At 34.1% G+C, this 12,647-nt stretch overlaps 1 protein-coding gene across 2 annotated transcripts in view; it reads left to right on the forward strand.

Moving 5' to 3' along the window:
• Positions 1-12,647, forward strand: part of RABEP1 (rabaptin, RAB GTPase binding effector protein 1) — a 105,271-nt gene that overhangs the window by 53,312 nt on the left and 39,312 nt on the right. For both annotated transcript variants that reach the window (XM_059046695.2, XM_067021215.1), the window contains 3 exons: positions 3,525-3,728; positions 5,554-5,714; positions 8,766-8,885. In XM_059046695.2, coding sequence (XP_058902678.1) covers positions 3,525-3,728; positions 5,554-5,714; positions 8,766-8,885 — 485 coding nt within the window. The remainder of the gene's footprint in view (positions 1-3,524; positions 3,729-5,553; positions 5,715-8,765; positions 8,886-12,647) is intronic.

The raw sequence follows: 12,647 nt of genomic DNA on the forward strand, positions 1-12,647 counted from the left end.
GTCGAGACAGTGAAAAAGCTAAGTGGTTGCCAGGGGTTAGGAGGATAGGAGGACTGACTAAGCAAAGCAGAGAGGATTTTTAGGGCAGTGAAACTTCTCTGCATAAGAGTGGTGGACACATATCATTATACGTTATCCTGATGTAAACTGTGGACTGCGAGTAATAAGGATGTGTCGCTGTAAGTTTAGAGATTGTGCCAGAGGTACTGCTGTGGTGGGGGATGTCAGCAATAGAGGAGGTTGTGCGTGGTGAGGCAGGGAGTTTATGGGAACTCTATACTTTCTGCTCAGTTTTGCTGTGAACCCAACATTGCTCCAAAAAATAAGGTTTATTAATTTAAAAAAATGTCTGGGACTTATCTCAAAACAATAAGTTGTAGAATGCAAACTGGTGGATGGGACAAGATTGCCTGCGGGTGTATGGTTGCTGGATCTGAGTGATTGGTGCATGAGGCTTATAATAATTTTTGATATCTGGGAGGCCAAGTCCCCCCACTTTATTCAAAACTATCATGGGCTTTTAAAATTATTTACTATGGAAAATTGTAAACATACACAAGATTATGCTAAATATTATAAATAATGTTATACTAGTCTAGACAATATAGTATTGGCATGAGAATAGACAAATAGACCATATTTATAGCATAGAGGTTTCATAATCAGACCCTCATATATGTAGAAATTTGACATATGACATAGATGACATTATAAAAATGGGAAGACTGGGGCAAGAGTTTAGAACAAGCGGAACATCTGTATAGAAAAAGTAGATTCCTAGCTCACACCTGAATGCCCATGAACTATAATAGCTGATTTGTTGGTACTCTAGTATTGCAATTAACGGATGAGGTAGTTGCATGTATTAGCAATCTCAAAAACTGATGGATGTGAGGTAATTGCAGAAGAATACTATGCTACGAGAGCCTTAAGGTTTAAAAACCTGTATGTAACATAAAGGTGTAAAATATGCATGGTAATGATAACTCCAAATTCCTGATAGTTGTTACTCTGAAGAAAGTAGTGTATTTGTAATGTTTCATTTCTTAAGGTTAAAAAGAAATTGAAGCTGATGTAGCAATAATATTAAAAATTATTAAGCCAGGTGATAGGTAATAGGTGTCCATTACAGAATTCTTTATATTTGTTTCTGTGAAATATTTTATGAAGTATTAGTATCACCAAATGAAGTGTCTTGTTTGGATCCTAATTCAAACAAATCTTCAAGAAGACATTTTTGTGGCATTTGGGGAAATTTCACTAAGATTGAGTATTAGATTATATCACACACTTATTAGTTAGGTGTGACAGTGTCACTGTGTATATGTAAGAAAATGTCCATGTTTTCAGAGGTGCATATGTAGTGCATTAGATGCTGTAATACAGTTTCTGGGACTTACTTTTAAAAAAGAATAGTTGAAATAAATGGCAAAATCATTATAATTGGTGATAGGTATGTGGAAGATAGTTGTAATATAATACTCTCAACTTTTGAGTTTGAAAATCTTCATAATTACATATGCAAAAACAAAAAATAATTGTTCTTTAGTAATAATTTGTACTATTGGCTACGATATTTGAAATGCTTTGTTACAAATTTTTTTTAAGTTCTGTTTGTTTCCTGGTTTAAATATACACATATACATATATTTAACATATATACTATATATCATATATAATAAATAATGTATATTATGTCTTATCTAAATATTTATAAAGTGAGTCAGGAATAAAATTTGATCCACTCTTCCTCCAGGATCTCTATACTGCTTTTAACTATGAGGAAACATGCCAAAATTAATATTTAGGTTTATTATTTATTTGCAGTTTTTCTTTTCATAGTGACCATGTGGTAGTGAATAGCTCTGGGCGATTTCCAAGAAGTCAAAAGTAGCAGAGATAATTAGCATGAAGAAGTGTTAAGTATATAAACTTGAGCCTTGACAGAATTGTATTAATTTCTCAGAAATTAATAAGGTATTCCAGAAATAATGCTTTTTCTTTTATTTCACATTTTATGAAATAGCACTTAGAATATAGAGTTGATACACACACACACTTCTTTTGTGGTTTCACGTGTTTATGTCTTTACTCAGTTTCTGGGTCATTCCCAGTCACACACCTACCACGATTTATTAGAGAGCCATCTTGCCTTCAGGATACTTTAGATAGTTACTTTCTGCAACTAATGCTTATAACTGTCTGGCTAGTGTTTCAAAATATTTTAATAGTGGTGACAAAATGATGTGAAACTGACGTTGAGAGAGTAAAGATTTCTTAAATGACTTCACTTAAAATTAGTATGACTAGGTTTTTTCCTGTTATTTGAACTACCAAATTGTTAATTCCTGTGATTGTTTGATAATGATGAATATCTTTACAACTTTTAAAAGTGCTTTGATTGATACTATCTATTTGATTTTTTTCAAGTACTTAGAAGTTTATACAGAAAAGTGTTGCCATTATTCTGGCTTGATGGCCTTGTGATTCCGTTAAAGTTACACAGCTGTTAGTAGTAGCGTTAGAACTTAAATTGTTTTCATGGCTGGTCAAGGTAGTTATTGTGCTCTGTAAAGGAAATTGATGACTTTGCAAAGATGCACAGTTCTTCTGCATAAATGTTTTTTAAAAAGGGAGTTGAGACAAACAGCAGCAGACTAGGAACAGTTTTGTAAGATAAAATAGTATTAATATCCAGTATGTATAAAATATTCTCCCAAATTAGAAGAAAAACAATTCATCGGAAATCACAGGTAAAAGATATCACCAAAGAAGAAATACTGGTTGCTAATAAATGTATGAAAAGATACTCAACCTCTCTATCAATAGGGAAATACAGATTTTAAAACTCACCATTTTCTACCCATGATGTTGGCAAGGACTTAAAACAATGGAAAATAGTGACTGTTGGTAAGGGTGTGAGAAAACAGACACACCCCTATATGCTGTTGGTAGGTTCATCTTTTTTGGAAGTCAATTTGGCCACAGATATCCTACTTAGGCTTAAATCATGTAGTAGGCACATCAGATCAATTTAATATTTAAGAGATGGTAAAGGCGTACTGAGAAATTAATCCCAACTTTTAAAAAGCCTAGACCTAGTTATCTGCCATGTACTCTGGCTTTCTTTCCTCTTTTATTAACCATTTCTTTTTTTTTTTTTTTAACCATTTCTTGAATTGTGTTTCAGTAACTTGTTTTATCGTTAAAACAACTTTCTGAGGTGGATATTTTTATTCTAATTTTGTAGATATGGAAACTGAGGCCAGAGAGCTTAAATAAGTTAGCCAGTGGGTGAAAGAGCCTAAATTTAGTTCTAAAACTATATGGCCTTAATCACTCTTTGGTTAGATAGTTAATAATTGATTCGTGATACCCAGCATACCTTAAATCTTGCCTTTATTAAAATGATTTCATTTTCTAAGTTAACATTTAAAAATGTAATGCTTAATTTCTTCATTAGAACGTTAGCCTGATAAAGGTGAACTTTTCATTAATGGAAAGTCTTTTACTTTTTTTCCTAGAGGATCTGAAGAGGCAAAATGCAGTTTTACAAGCTGCACAAGATGATTTGGGACATCTTCGGACACAGCTGTGGGAAGCCCAAGCAGAGATGGAAAATATCAAGGCCATTGCCACGGTGTCTGAGAATACCAAGCAAGAAGCTATAGATGAAGTGAAAAGACAGTGGAGAGAAGAAGTTGCTTCACTTCAGGCTGTTATGAAAGGTAAAGATAAAGACAGATCTATTTTATGATTTTCTAAGATAACTGATTCTGATGATTGAGAACATTTTCAGAAGATCTTAAAATATATCCTGAGTTTCATTTATGTTTCATTTGTGGCTTTATGTATTACCATCTTCAAGATGTACTGTCATATTCAAAATAAAAGGGAAGCCAATGGGTATATCATCTGTATCTTTAACAGATTTAATAATGGAGAATTATGATGAGAGTATTACAGAGATACTGCAGTAAATGAAAACTATAGTTCATTATAAGGTTTAAAGCAGGGCTTCAAAATGGATTTTCTTATAGGAGAGGCAGGCCAGTAATGTCAATGAATGAAGCTGTGTGTGGACACAGGAAGTGTGCTGAACTGGAGAGACCTCTCATTTAAAGAGTAAAGTTACTATTTACACTTATTAGTTCCAGCTAATTATTGCCCATCCAGGCCAGTGTTGCCATAATTTTACATTTTAAAGAAAAATTTGGATTTTTATGTGAAATCTTCACTCGGTCTATGAGGTAGAGTGGCCTGTGGGTTAGAACAGGCTTTATGAGCTACCAGCTGGTGACCCTTGGTCCAAAGGAAGAGTAGTAGTTTAGTCTCTATCAACTTTTAGCACTAGTGCTTATTAATTCCTGCATTTCTGAGAAAATGATAATGAAATAAGCTGCCCCCTGAATCTTTGGGTTCCCAGAATTAGTTTTGTTAATAATATAAATGTGAAATAGTGATGACTTTTTTTCCCGTCTTCGCAGTTATGTATCACTTTTGCCTTAGTGCTCTGTGAGAAGGCAGGCAAGACGAGCACTGTTTTCTGAGTTTGTGGATATCACGTAGGGATTACTCTAAGCCTCATGTTACATTCCTGACCATAACAGCTTACCCAAATAAGAGTTCGTTTTTTTCACATGAGAAATCCAGAGGTAGGTAACCTAGGGCTGGGTACAGTGGTTCCTGATGTCATCACTGTCCTAGGCTCCTTCAGCTCTTCTTTTCCTTCACCCTTAGTGTGTGGTTTTCAACTTCATTTTGCCTTGTGGCTGAAGAAAATGACTGCTCCTCCTCCAGTCTGCCTCAGTAAAGCAAACATTTTCTAGAAATCTCCAGCATATTTCCCCCCGGCCCCCCCGCCCCACACGCTTTATAGAGGTTTCTGATTACACGTAACTACCAAGGCATCTAGAAACTCTAGTTTTAAAATTGGGCCGTTGACTTCCTAAACAAAATTGGGGTTTTGTTAGTAAGAAAGAAGAAAGAGTGGAAATTAATGGACAACCAGCAGTGTTTATCACGTTTTAAGATTGTATTAAAGATAAAGTCATTTTATAAAGACTTTATAGAATTTGTCTCAAGTTAGAATCCTGGGTTATAGTAAAAACATTCTGAAAATATATTCCTTTTCTCACCCTTTCAGATATATAGTTGTATTGGGGTGACATGTTATATTTGTCTTAGGAGTCATAGTGTTGTATCTAAGAACATAGGATTTAGAGTTGGCCTTAGGTTTGAATTCTAGCTCTGTTTCTTTCTGGTTATGAAATATTGGCCAGAGTATTTAACCTCTCCTAAGCTTTCCTCATCTGTAAAATAATATATGGCACAGGTTTATTGTGAAGATTAGAGATGATTTAAGGTCCTTAGTAAAATTTCTACATGTAGTAAGGACTAGAAATGTTAGTTCAGTGCTTTTGTTTTTGTTTTTAGTGAATTAAAAGATTTCCAGAAACTAGGCTTAAATTCTTTATATAACTACTTTTAAAATTTTAGTGTGACAGGACATTTTTTCCAGAATGCTTAGACATATTTGGTGTCGTTTTGTAGAAACAGTTCGTGACTATGAGCATCAGTTCCACCTTAGGCTGGAGCAGGAGCGAACACAGTGGGCCCAGTATCGAGAATCCGCGGAGAGGGAGGTAGCTGATTTAAGGAGAAGGCTGTCTGAAGGCCAAGAGGAGGAAAATTTAGAAAATGAAATGAAAAAGGTATGAAGGAATGTATTCATCTGTAGAAATATTTGAATCCAACTATTTTTGTTGTAATGCTTTAACTAATATTATTATGGTAATAGAAGTCGTACTTTTTTGTTTTCTGTTAGAGAAATTATTTGGACACAGACTTAAATATAGTACTAAATAATTTGATGACCTTCCCCCAGATATGTGTTTGGCTAAGTCCCTCATCTTCAAATCTTTGACCAATTGCCTCCACCTCATGAGGCCTATCCTGACCACCCCATTTAACATTGCAACCTGCCCACCTCCCCCACCTACCACAACTTGCTCTTATCCTGTTCTAATTTTTCTTTTTCCATAACATTTATTTCTTTATAATGTACATAGAGTTCACCTATTTATTATGTTTAGTACTGTTTGCTGCCTTTCCCTCCTCACTAGAATGCAAGCTTCACAAGGGCAGAAGTCTTGTTTGTTGTGTATCCTAAATGCTTAGAGTACTGTCTCGCGCATAGGTGCTTAGTAAATATTTGTTGAATGAGTATTGTTGCTTGCTTGGTGTTTGTGTCTAAACTGAAGCCTGAGAACAGATTTTAGTTTTCCTTCTTTCTCAGTATACCTTGGTTCCTGTGTGACCAATGTACTGCATATTATGCGTGAACATTTTACCATAAGATGCCTGAACATAGAACAACTAAATATAAGGTGAAATATTTTATCATTGAGAAAATTTTAAAAGCTTTTTGGCCAATTTGATTATGTAAGCTTTTACTTTATTTTTTTATTTTAATTTTAAAAATTTTATTGGAGTATAGTTGATTTACAGTGTTGTTTTAATTTTAGGTGTACAGCAAAGTGAATCAGTTATACATATACATATATCTACTCTTTTTTTTTTTTCTTTTTTAAGATTCTTTCCCCATGTAGAAACTTTTAATTTATTAATTAAAAAAAAACTTACAGAAACTTTTAATTTACAGAAACATTTAATTACAGAAACTTTCAATTTATTAATTTATATACATACATATATTTGAAATCACATATAAAATAATAATTATAATTTGATTTTTCTTTTCAGTTGAATTAGTCATAATCTTGGTTCATACAAGGACTACTTTTATATATTTAGAAGTTTATTTAATTTTTTTTTTTATAGTGTAAAAATCATATGAGAACTCAACACCCAAAACAAAAGCTTGAACCTTGAGGAATAGTTACTTACATTGTCTTATTTCAGGAAAAGATTGTAATTCAGCTTCTTCATGAGGATTTGACAATGTCTTCATGAGGATCTGACAGTGTCTTCATGATCACTAGTCATTTAGTCATCTACCATAGTTAGCCAAAGTAGGTAGCCTTCAATTCTGTCAGGTCGTTTCAGAGTAATTCATAGTGGATGCTATCATTAGACATTTTATTCAGAGCCACAGTACCATTCACTTGAGGATAGGTTTTTTTTTTTCATTTTTCTTATATATTCATAGTCATAATTTCTGCAGTCTGCCACTTTTTATCCTTTTTAACATTTATTTTTTAAAGTTAACTTTATTTTTTAGAACAGTTTTTGATTTACAGAAAAATTGTGAAGATACTACAGAGTTCCCATATACTCCACTCCCAGTTTCCCCTCTTAACGTCTTAATGTTAGTATGGTGCATTTGTCACAATTAATAAGTCAATATGGATTATTGTTAACTAAAGTCCTTTCTTTGTATTCAGATTTCATTAGTTTTTACCCAAGTCCTTTTTTCTGTTCCAAAATCCCATCCAGGATACCACATTACATTTAGTCATGTCTCTTAGGCTTCTCTTGGCTGTGATAGTGTCTCAGCTTTTCCTTGTTTTTAATGACCTTTCTGTTATTTAAAAAAGTTATCTTTAAAAGTTTTGTTATTATGACATGCATCACTTGGAATTGTGAGGTCGTCGTTGCATTAATAAATAACTCAATCTGATTTAATTCTTTGCATCTTCTCTCCTTTTTTTTCCCTGATGATTTTAATCAGCAGACCTCTATAAGCGTCCCAAATTAGCCTTGGCTGAAGATATTTTAAGCTCACATGTCTTTTCCAAACAGGACTTAGTTCAAAATAAAATAAATGATGAAATGACTTTGCAAGCACTGGAAAACAAAGTGCGTCCCTCTTTTCTGAGAGATATCATTTTTTTTTTAATCTCCACTCACATTTTGGCATAGGAAATATTTTCCCTATCATGAACACTTTGGGCTAAGCTTGGACTGTTTTAAATTCAGTGAATAAGATTAATTTTCATTTTCACTAGAAGGAAAAAAGCTAACTTATTGAGTCTGCCTTTGTTTCTGTGTGAATATACGTGTGTGTATATAAAATAAAATTAAGCTTCTTACCAACTTACTAGTTTATGGATGTTTCCTTTTAATCTATCTTTTTGAGAATGAAGGATGGAAAGCAGCATGGTTTTAAGGGTTATTTTTGGGGTTTGTTTCATGTAGATATCAAAAGTAAAATGATAAATACCCTGTTTAAATAATTAGATGGAAGCTCTTTTATAGAAACATAATTTTCTAATATTTTAGGAAATAAATGTTCTATTTTTTATGTTAAAAATTAATTAGTCCTTTCAGTATTTGTAAGAGATTATGGTTTCATTAATTTAGTAACCAGAATTATAAAAATTATTTATTATATGCATTTCCTTTTATATATAGATATTTTCCAACTCAGTTACTCAACTAATTAAAAAGTCAAATTTGTGGCTGCTTTCACTTTCTGGGACAGACCGCGTTCTGTCTGTGGAATGTGTATCTCTCTAAATAAACCTGCTTTCACTTAAAAAAAAAAAAGTCAAATTTGTCTTAGTGGATCCATTTTCCTACTTATTCCCAAGTTCTAAATGGAATATTTGGGAAAGCTGTGTTTATGACTTGACATTCAAAGTAATGCAGCATTTAAGTTAGACGTGGTTCAATTTTGTGAGTGCTAATACAGAACCTGCTAGACTTATTTATTATACTAATTTTAATAAGTGGAGAGGTCAGAGTTTTTTAGAAAAGCAATAAATCAGTAAGTTGTAGCATTTAATTCTTTTTAACCATAGGCCCAAGAGGATGCTGAAAAACTTCGTTCTGTTGTGATGCCTATGGAGAAGGAAATTGCAGCTTTGAAAGATAAACTGACAGAGGCTGAAGACAAGATTAAAGAGCTGGAGGCCTCAAAGGTTGTGAAACATTGTAATCCATTTGCTTGAAACCAAGGTTTTGCCCTAATGCTATGAGCAAAATTAGAATACTAAGGGGGTAAACTACTTTAAACTATGCATCTTAAGACTCTTGCTTTCTTGAAAATGAAAGAAAATGTTTGGAGATGCTTTTGCCCTTATGGATATTTAAAATAATGACAGTAGTGATGCTTGTGCTGCTTTGTTACAAAGTCAGTATTTATTTTCTTATCAAGATGAGACCTGATCTCTCTTGTTCCATTATGAAGGAAAATAAAGTTTTCGAAGGTGACTTTGTTTTCTGACATCAGCCCCAGAATTGATCTTTTACAAATGACATAGCTATAGTGTGGCTGGATTTTTTGGCTATAAAGACACAACAGAAAAAATACAAGGGGATGTCAAACATTTTAATAATTAAAGTAGGAAAGAAAGAAAAAAATTTTAGAGGTAGTAAACAGAAGCAGAACATAGGAATGTCGAAATACATATAGGAGTGTAGAAATGGGCACGTATCAGTAATCCTAGTAAGCTGATAATTACCTACTAAAAGAGACTAGATTTTAAAAATCTAAATTTATATTGCTTATAAGACATATACCTAAAATAAAACTACAAAGTAACATTGGAAAAAACAAAGAGACTTAAAGCAATGCCTTGTAAATTCTAATCAAAAGAAACTTGGTTTAGCAATTGTAATATGAAACAGAATGAAAGGAAAAAAAGAATTAATAGAGATAGGGACCCCTTCTAATTTATAATTCATCAATAAGATATGACAGTCCTGCACTTGAATGCATCTTACATAGCCTTGAAATATGTGAACTAAAAAGTGACAATTACGAGGGGAAATTGACATTCATAATTATAGTAGGACATTTAAACTGTCCTTTAGCAAATGATAGTGCAAGCAGAAAAAACATAGTAGGGACATAGGGGTATTGAGCAACTTGATTAATAATTTAGATGTAATAGACATAGAATCTTGTCACTAAGAGAGTGAGAGAGACTATATTTTATACAGTAGTAGAGCATAGTAGTTAAGAGCTCAACATTTATTAGGTGGATGACCTTGGGCAAATTAATTAATCTTACTGTGCTTTGGTTTGCTAAACTGTAAAATGGGGATAATACTGCCTCCTTCATAAGGCTGTTATGAGGATTATATAAGTTAACACATAAGGCACTTAGGATAGTGCATGGAATAAATATTGCTATTTTTAGGTACATTATACTTTTCATAATGTCACAAAGGAAATGTCATCAGATTTTGAAGATTTGATGTTATACACATCCAAATCTCTGACCACAGGTTATTAAATTATTTATAGTAAAATATAGCTAAGATGAAATGTCTGGAAAATGAAAAAAATTTAACTCATGGAAAAAAGAATTGTAAAATATTTAGAGTGATTTGAATTTTTTACTCAAGAATTTAAAAAAAAAACAATAGTACAAACAGTATGAATGGAAGGAAATAATGCAGGTAAGAGCAGAAATTAGTGAAATAGAAAAGCAAAAGGAAAATTGTGAATATAATGAAAAAAATGGAAAAAGTAGTAAGATAGAGAAACCTGATAAAACTAATTAGGTAAAAAGAAAAGAGACCTAAACCATTAGAAGTGAAAGACGGAAATAACTACAAATCAGTAGAGACTTAAAAATAATAAATACTATGGACAGTGTCACAGCAATAAGTTTGAAATGAAGTAAGTTTGATGAAATGAAAAAATTTCTTATAGGAAATAATTAGCCAATATTGTCTCAAGATAAAATAGGAGAGCCGATGTAGTTAGTAACTATTAAAGAAAGTGAATTTATAGTCAGTATCTCCTTTTCTCCTGTCTTATATCCTCTAAATGACCTTAGACTCAGTTTTGCAGACAAGTTTTTCCAAACCTCTTGGAAAGAGGTAATCCTTATATTTTACAAACTGTGTTAGAGAACAGAAAAAGAGGGAAAGCTCTCCAACTCATTTTATGAGACATAACTTCATTACAAACAAACTCACAAAAAGGTATTAAGGGGCTTCCCTGGTGGTGCAGTGGTTGAGAGTCTGCCTGCGATGCAGGGGACACGGATTCGTGCCCTGGTCTGGGAGGATCCCACATGCCGTGGAGCGGCTGGGCCCGTGAGCCATGGCCGCTGAGCCTGCGTGTCCGGAGCCTGCGTGTCCGGAGCCTGTGCTCCACAACGGGAGAGGCCACAACAGTGAGAGGCCCACGTACCGCAAAAAAAAAAAAAAAAAGAAGAAGGTATTAAAAGAAAATTGTAGATCTATCTCATTTAGGAATACAGAAACAAAAATTTTCAGCTGTGTAGTTAAAAAAAAGGAAAAAAAAAAGCAAAAAAGACATCATGATCAAAAAGGGATATTTCCAGGAATTTAGGATGGTATATCACCAGAAAACCTATTATTTTTATGTACCACATAAAAAGATTATAGGAGAAGAGTAATAAATTCATCTTAGATTCAGAAAGGCATTTGATAAATTTAAACACCCAATAATTTATTAAAGGGCTATTTATCAAACCTTCAGCAAACATCATACTTAATGATGAATGTTTAGCAACCTTACCATTAATGATGGAAACATATGAGGAGACCCGTGCTCAGTGATTTTGTTCAGATTGTTTATATGGTCCTAGGTGATAAGATAAGCCAAGATAAAGAAATGAGGCATAATAACTGGAAAGAAAGCAGTAAAACTGATTTTCTGTATAGGAAAGCAAGAGAATATTCAGACATACAATTAGACCTAATAAGAGTTCAGGAAAGTTGTTTCCAGCAAGATCAGCATGCAAAAATAGTAGTGTTTGTATACCCCAGTAATATCCAACTTACAAATGCAATGGGGAAAAATTCCTGTTCACAATAGCAAACAAAGAAAACCTATATTAGTTACCTGAGAATATATCTAAATAAAAATGAGTAAGATCTTTATGGAACACATTATAAATGAAAATTTGAATACATGTGTGCTCCTGAGTGAGAAAATACTGTATTGTAAAGCTGGCAGTATATCCCCAAATTAATCTGTAAATTCAGAATTCCCCTCAAAATCCAGCAGGGTTTAATAAGGAACTCGATAAGTAGATCCTAGAGTTCATATGGACAAGCAAAGGATCAGAAATAACACCCAGTGGGCTTCCCTGGTGGTGCAGTGGTTGAGAGTCCACCTGCCGATGCAGGGGACACGGGTTCGTGCCCTGGTCCGGGAAGATCTCACATGCTGCCGAGCGGCTGGGCCCATGAGCCATGGCTGCTGGGCCTGCACGTCCAGAGCCTGTGCTCCGCAACGGGAGAGGCCACAACAGTGAGGGGCCCGTGTACTGCCAAAAAAAAAAGAAAAAACATTTTTAAAAAATTAATTAATTAAATTTATTTATTTTGGGCTGTGTTGGGTCTTCATTGCCGTGCATGGGCTTTCTCTAGTTGCAGTGACTGAGGGCTACTCTTTGTTGTGGTGCACGGGCTTCTCGTTGCGGTGGCTTCTCTTGTTGTGGAGCACGGGCTCTAGGAGCGTGGGCTTCAGTAGTTGTGGTGTGCGGGCTTAGTAGTTGTGGCTTGTGGGCTCTAGAGTGCAGGCTCAGTAGTTGTGTCGCACGGGCTTAGTTGCTCCGTAGCATGTGGGATTTTCCCGGACCAGGGCTCAAACCCATGTCCCCTTGCATTGGCAGGCAGATTCTTAACCATTGCGCCCCCAGGGAAGCCCCGACACCCAGCAAAATTTTGAAGAAGGCAAGGTATGGAGACTTGTC

This window comes from Kogia breviceps, chromosome 19 (assembly GCF_026419965.1).
Source record: "Kogia breviceps isolate mKogBre1 chromosome 19, mKogBre1 haplotype 1, whole genome shotgun sequence".
In the NCBI taxonomy this organism is placed as follows: Eukaryota; Metazoa; Chordata; class Mammalia; order Artiodactyla; family Physeteridae; genus Kogia; species Kogia breviceps.